Below are 7,467 nucleotides of genomic sequence, written 5' to 3' on the forward strand. Positions count from 1 at the left end.
TATATAATATAATATATTAATATATTATATAATTAATATAATTATATAATATATTATAATATATAATTTGTTACAGGGTTCTATCTGCAATAGACTGGTAGGCCAGTCTATTGGTGGGTGCGTAGATAACTGCGGCAACTGGAAGTTGGCCCTGAACGCAGAGCCCCCGTGGCTTTGCTAGCACCCCCATAGTGATTTTGTCTTAACCCGCCTCCTCACGACTCACCCAATTCTCATTGACAGCTGCCTCGTATGTATTATGTCATATATTATGAATAAATAATAAAATATTTTATAATGTAATATGTTTTTTAATTTTAGTTTGCTGCCTAGCGCCTACAGAGTATCTTTCAAAAACTTAAAAACAATAAAATAAATAATATGAAGGTAACAAATCTGGACGAACGTATTCATGTCTTGGACAGTGCGTCAAATGTTACGACCGTCATCAAAGATATTGCATTGAGTGGATTGCAAGAAGAAGCTTTTTATGTGCTTGATATTGGAGATGTCGTACGTAAACATCAAATATGGAAGGAAAAAATGCCACGCGTCAGCCCTTATTATGGTAAGATATCTATTAAATATTATATGTTTCATTTTCTACTATAAATTTCAATTAATTATAGAAATTAATTAATTTCATTATAAAATTTCAGCTGTAAAATGTAATGATAATTTAATTGTAATTGAAGTACTGGCTGCTCTTGGTATTGGTTTTGATTGTGCATCCAAAGTAAGTAATCTAATATTTTGTCATTAGTATTATTGATAATAGATATACCAAGTAAATTAGTCTAACTTATATTTCTATTCATTGTTATTTATAGTCTGAGATTAACAAAGTATTAAGTGTTGGAGTAGATCCGTCAAGAATTATCTTCGCCAATCCAGCTAAACCAGCATCACATATCCGTCATTCTGCTGCTGTTGGTGTCGATGTTATGACGGCAGATAATGAAAGCGAGTTACATAAAATTAAAAAACTTCATCCAACTGCTAAGGTAATAAGAAATATTTCATTTTTCATTATATCTTTCTGTATAATTATAAATTTAATTCAATTATAATTAAGTTATAAATTTAATTTAATTTTTATTTTATTTTAGGTTGTTATTAGAATTCGTTGTGATGCTGAAGTTGCTCAGTGTCAATTAGGTATGAAATTTGGTTGTGATCCTATATTTGAAGCACCCAATCTTTTGCGCCTTTCACGTGTATTAGGACTCAATATCATTGGTATTAGTTTTCATGTTGGATCTGGCTGTCAAGATCCACCAGTATTTTATCGAGCTATACGCCATTCTAAAATATTATTTGATTTAGCAACAGATCTTGGTTTTAAACCATATTTGTTAGATATTGGAGGTGGTTATCCTGGAAATAAAGGTTCTAGTATTGATAAAATTGCTGATGTTGTTAATGAAGCACTTGATGAATATTTTAATAGTAAGTAATATTTGTTTATTTTATTATAATATTTTATACTTTATAATATAAATTTATTATTTTTATTTATAATAACAAATTTTAGCTGATGCTGTTCATGTAATTGCTGAACCTGGCCGTTTTTATGTTGCCTCGGCATTTACACTTGCAACCAGCATTCATAGTAAACGTTCAGTACGTGGTGATGAAAATTCACCAAATACAATTACGCACAATATGTATTATATTAATGATGGTGTTTATGGTTCTTTCAATTGTTTACTTTATGATCATCAACATGTAATTCCAATACCTCTAAAAGTAATCATTATTAAAAATTATTCTATTTAAAAATATTACTTTATAAATTATTAAGTATTAAATTATTCAAAATATTTAACATTAAATATTTCAATATTAATAATTAAGATTGTGGAAAGATAAATTGTTATCAATAATAAACATTTTAAAATTTTAACAGAAAGGTTGTGGAAAGATGATTCCCTCAAGTATTTGGGGACCAACCTGTGATGGTTTGGATCAAGTTGTTGAAAATGTTCTATTACACGAAATGGATCTTGGAGATTGGATAATTTTTGAAAACATGGGAGCATATACATTACCAGTTGCTTCTCCATTCAATGGATTCCCTGTACCAAAAGTTCATATTGTTGCTGATGAAAATATTTGGTAAGAAATTATATAATATTTTATTATATTTAGTTTATTATATTTTATTTGATATACTTTCTAATACTGCAATTATACTGTTCAAATATTAAATATAAAGCTTTTGGTTATTATATTTTGTAGGCATTTATTAAAAGATGCTTTGCCTTTGACTGAAGAACATTTTGTTATTGGCAATACTCCAGCTAATTTACGACTTGGTTTGGATATCGGTGGAACTGACACTAATGCATGGCATAATTCAAATATTGAATTGACATCAACTCAAATTTTAGCTGATGTTACTAATCCACCATCATCATACTTTTATGATTATCTTGAAGTTGATCTTTAATGCATATATATTATAATAACAACTTGTTGAAACAATTATTCGATATTTCTAATGAGAAACCACATTTTCATTTCTCATATAGAATCTTATGACATAACTTGAGAAATAACTATTTTTTTTAAGTTTTTGTGTTGAGATTATGTATTTTATAATATTTATCTTGATTAGTTTAAAAACCACAAAATGTAATATATACGCTTTTATCCCATTTAAAACTGGCAACATTACTAATATTTGATGCCATAATTGAAAAATTTTGTTTTTTTTTTTTTTTTCATAAAAAAATTAAGAACGTGCAAATTATTTCAATTGCAAGATGATACATGAAATTAAAAAATTAAAAAATATCATAAAAATATCAAATATAAATTAAATTATAAATTAAATTAAATTATATTTTCAAATTATTGTTGAAAAATATCTATAGTACCATATTGTATGACAATTTAAAATATTTGTATATACTTTTAGAACTATATATTGACTTTTGTGGTAATTAAAGAAATGTTTATTAATTTTTGACATGAATAATTTGCATATTTAATATAGACGAAAGTTTGTCATTTTTATATAAATTATATGAGTTAGTAGAAGATTTATCTAGTAAAAATGCTATTAATTTTCATAACTGTCTTTATGAACAATTTCATATTTATGGTTTTATGTGGTTCTTTAATTTTAAACACAAATATTATTTACATAATTTACATGAAATATTTAAAAAAAACAAAAGTAGTGATTTTGTGTAAGAACTTAAAAAAAAAAATGTTAAGACATTTACATATATATGTAATTTATATATATATATAATTACATCATTTTATATTATATAATTTATATATATATGTATTTAAATAGTTTATATATATATAGAATATGTATTTAAATAGTTTATATATATATATATATAAACTATTTAAATTATCATTGTTATTTAACATGATTAACAACAAGAAAATATAAAAAAAGAAAAAAAGTGAGGGAAATGTAACTAATAGCATTGAAGGTGACGTATGTGTCCAACATATGTATAATAATGATATAAGCACAAATATTTTATTCTCTTGATTTCATTCATTTCAAACGTGAAATTAATAAACTCTGTAGGATTGCTAGGATTTTTAGGCATTGAGGCAGCTGTCACAGGAAGAAAAGATAATTAGTTTCTTAATTAATTATTACTCCTATTGTATTATATATGTCAACTATTATTATTGTTAATTAATTATTATTAACAAATGAATACATGTAATAAAATATATAAAATCAAATTAAAGAACTTTTAGTTCTTATTCCACCTTTGTTTCTTTATATCTTTGCAGAGATTTATATACAACTTAAGTTCAATTGATTAATAATTTATAAGCATATATTATATAAAATGTAATTAAAAGATAAACATATCTAGCATCTTAACTAAATCTAATATAACTATATCAAAGACACTGATTTATGAATTATCATGGAATTTATTGAAATTAGAAATCTTAAGTACTCTTAGTATACATTTTTGATTAATATATCAACTAGAAATAGAACTTGTGCATCAAATAAGTTCATCAAAAAAAAAAAAAATATTGGTATGCGTAGTTTTCTTATTTACACATTTGTAAATTATCTCTGTTATCATCAACTTTATTATAATTATTTATATATTTTATATTTACTATTATTGCATAATTATTATTGTTATATTATTATAAAATATATATTTAATAGTATTTAATCTTTTATTCATTAGTCTAAATAAGTTAAATATTTTTCTTAAATAAAGTTATAATTAACTATTAGTTATTAATTCTATATTAATTTGTCAATTCTTATATATCTTATTTTTAATTCAATTCAAAAAAAATAAATATTTTTTAAATAATATATATATATTATAAATATAAACAATTGAAAATTTTTAAATTTATATGACTATATATGTAATAAATACATATTATGATATTTTTTGTGATAATTATATCGTGTATTATTATATTGAGTAAAAATTCTATTATCACAAAAATTCAAGAATTGATAATATATTCATGTATTTCTCTAATTCAAGAACCAATGCTGATTGTCACAGATTCATTATATTTAATAATAGAATAATGATAAAAAAGATTTCTTTTCTTTTCCTTTTTGATTTCGCATTAAGATTAGATCGCATTATTCCTTGTAAGTAACTCATATCTGTGATTATAAATAAAAATTACAAGTATATACTTTTTTATTTTTATAAGAATAAGCGATCAATAAATAAGAGAAATCTAAAATTAATATCAAAAGATCAAGTGGACTGATCAAGATAATTAATCAAAAAAAAAGATCTACATATTCTCTTGAAATGATTATTGATAAAGTTTGAAGGTAATACTATCGAATAGAAGAATAATTCGATTATCGCATCATGAATTATCGCATTTAAGTAAATATCTCGATGTATATTACATGAATCGAATCGAAGATCTGAATTGGTCAAGGTTTTTGGACAGAGTTCACATGGACATCAAGTAATAATTTTCGCTGCGCATTGTGAAAGGTATACTGTTGTTTTGTTTGCAATGTACTGTCTAACCGGATGATTGCGTAACAATTGCTAATCTTTTCATATCTTATACGCTTTTCCGATACCTCTACTTATGTTTCGATCTCTCATAGAAACATCATTCGATGTCAATAACGATTATTCTTTTAATTAAATGATCAACATTTGATAAAGTAGATAAATTATTTAATATAAATTTTTTTTTGGAAAATTTAAATATTTTCAATTAATAAATTATATTTAATCATATTTAATAAAATATATTTAAAAAAAGATTTATTTATCGATATATTTCGATATTTTGATACCAAATTAAAAATAATTGATTTTATTTTATTATGCAATTTTATATGAAAATTAGTCGAACTAATTGGAATCATTAATTTTTTTAACAAACATTCATTAATTTTATTAATTTCAACTGACTTATCACCTATCCCAATTCTTTATTCATTTTACGTTTTTAGATGCTGCTACCTGTGAAAGATAAGATCTTTATATAAAATAAGAATCGATTACAGAATATCAATCATCAGATATTCTATAACATCGGAATTGATGGTATTTTGATTGCAGATCAAAATCAATATTTTTATAATAATTGAAGAAAAAAATGATAAAGAAAAAAGTTGATGAATGATCAAACTAGATATTGGAGAATTATAAGATTTCAGTTTTTATATCTTAAAATTTTTTATGAAATTTTTTATGAATTCACTAGTTTTTGATTTTGTAAGATTTTCAAAAATGTTTAGATTGAAAAAAGGAGTATAACTGTAATAACAAAAATTGATTACTTTATATTGATTCTTAAATAGATACTTTGTAAAAAATATTGTCACAGACGAGTATTATCAATATGACGAAATAATTTTTCATAAGCATCTAAAATAGAATTTTTTTAATTTAATTGAGATATTACTAGATAATATGATGTTCACCAAATTTTTAAATAAAAAATAGAAAAAAAAATACCTATAATAATATTGTAAGTATTTGTATTTATAAAATATAAATAAAAAGATGAAATATGTAAACATTTATGTTATAGAAATTAAAAATTTATGAAAAAGAACGATTTTTTTCATAAATTTTTTAATATGTCAGAATTTTTCCTGTTAAACTCATTAAATAAATTTCATATATTGTTAATACATAAATTTTTAGTTTGATTTATATTATTTATTTTTTTTTTACATAAATATTTTTAAACAATACGTTTTATTAAAAATTAATAAAATTAAAATACTTTCAATTTTCTACAATCCATTATAATTAACGTCACACGATATATTACATAAAAGTTACTTTTAGGAACAGCCTAATAGAAGATACACATGACACAAACCACGCGTACAGAATGTTGGTCTCGGTGCGTGGATAATCAAAGAGCGCAGGAACAATATCAAGATCAATTACGTAAAAGGAACAGAAAGAAGAAGAGGCTACGAGATTTCTTTTTATTTCATATGTATAAATACCGTTAGCTGTGTATCGTGAATGACCCACACTTTCACTTTTGTAATTAACGCAAGTATACCCGCACCTCATGTTTACCCACCAACCGCCTGGAAACAATATGCGGATTTCCCTATGGAATCAGTCCCGTTCACGGACAAATAATTACTATTTTTGCGTGCAGTTTCAACGAATGGACGACAACAGCCTTTAACTATCGTCTTGGTGACTTCTTCATCGTGGACATGGATGTCAAATCGTGATATCCGCACGCGTGCACCGTGCTGTTGTTCCGGTGTGCAGCTGGTGTAATCGCGGTTTCAAATCCTCATCCGATGTCTGGCATAACATATAATAACAGCTATGATACAAGTACGTTCTATAGACGATTTCACTTTTAGCCAAGAGGCTGTATCCTCGTCTCACCTCTAACGAGACAGAGGTTGACTGTCGAGCACGCGCTCTACGCGAGCCTTCTTTTCCTCTCTTTCCTTTTCCCAATGTTGTATCTCATATTCGAAGACAGTACGACGACGATATGAACGATAATAATGCCGGTTTACATTGGACTGGACCACCATGTTTTACCGTCGAATGTAACGTATCCTTTAAGAATACTCGTGTATATGCGAATATACACACACACACACACACTAATATAAATGTACATAATGTGACTGGCGTCGAGTTACATGCTCTCAACCACGATATATAGGTTCACCGAGTTAAAACAGAAATTAGGAGCGAACCGTGTCCCCTTTCTCTTGCCAAGCCAAGCGTGGTATAAAATACTTTCCCTCTCGCGAGTTGAGTCAACGGCAAAGCGAAAGAGCGAGCAGGAAGGAAAAGGCAGGGGCAGCCAGGCAGCTGTGGCTCGCGAACGGAAAACCGGAAAACGATCGCTTCTAATCAAGAGCCTCGAGCGTTCTCCCTTCTACTTTGTTCTTTGTCTCTCGCTTTGACAACGAATCGCTTCTTTTTTTTTTTTTTTTTTTTTTTTTTTTTTTTTTTTTTTTTT

At 25.9% G+C, this 7,467-nt stretch overlaps 1 protein-coding gene and 2 long non-coding RNA genes across 4 annotated transcripts in view; 2 read left to right on the plus strand and 1 right to left on the minus strand.

The window, feature by feature from the left end:
* The window catches only part of LOC102673670 (ornithine decarboxylase-like), a 5,805-nt gene extending 3,047 nt beyond the window's left edge, over window positions 1-2,758 (plus strand). For both annotated transcript variants that reach the window (XM_006610399.2, XM_006610400.2), the window contains exons 2-9: window positions 77-250; window positions 322-568; window positions 660-736; window positions 831-1,004; window positions 1,110-1,449; window positions 1,535-1,749; window positions 1,910-2,118; window positions 2,242-2,758. In XM_006610399.2, the coding sequence (XP_006610462.1) occupies window positions 382-568; window positions 660-736; window positions 831-1,004; window positions 1,110-1,449; window positions 1,535-1,749; window positions 1,910-2,118; window positions 2,242-2,452 (1,413 nt within the window). In that variant the 5' untranslated portion in view covers window positions 77-250; window positions 322-381 and the 3' untranslated portion in view covers window positions 2,453-2,758. The remainder of the gene's footprint in view (window positions 1-76; window positions 251-321; window positions 569-659; window positions 737-830; window positions 1,005-1,109; window positions 1,450-1,534; window positions 1,750-1,909; window positions 2,119-2,241) is intronic.
* A 3,666-nt stretch (window positions 2,759-6,424) lies between these two features.
* Window positions 6,425-7,437, minus strand: LOC116184920. Its single transcript, XR_004149585.1, has 2 exons — window positions 6,876-7,437; window positions 6,425-6,788 (listed from the first exon to the last, which is right to left on the minus strand). It is a non-coding gene; the product is annotated as an uncharacterized LOC116184920 (long non-coding RNA).
* Window positions 6,703-7,467, plus strand: part of LOC116184919 — a 1,805-nt gene continuing 1,040 nt past the window's right edge. The window contains exon 1 of the long non-coding RNA XR_004149584.1: window positions 6,703-6,821. This is a non-coding gene — a long non-coding RNA (uncharacterized LOC116184919). The remainder of the gene's footprint in view (window positions 6,822-7,467) is intronic.

This window comes from Apis dorsata, unplaced genomic scaffold (genome assembly GCF_000469605.1).
Source record: "Apis dorsata unplaced genomic scaffold, Apis dorsata 1.3 scaffold_74, whole genome shotgun sequence".
Taxonomy (NCBI): domain Eukaryota; kingdom Metazoa; phylum Arthropoda; class Insecta; order Hymenoptera; family Apidae; genus Apis; species Apis dorsata.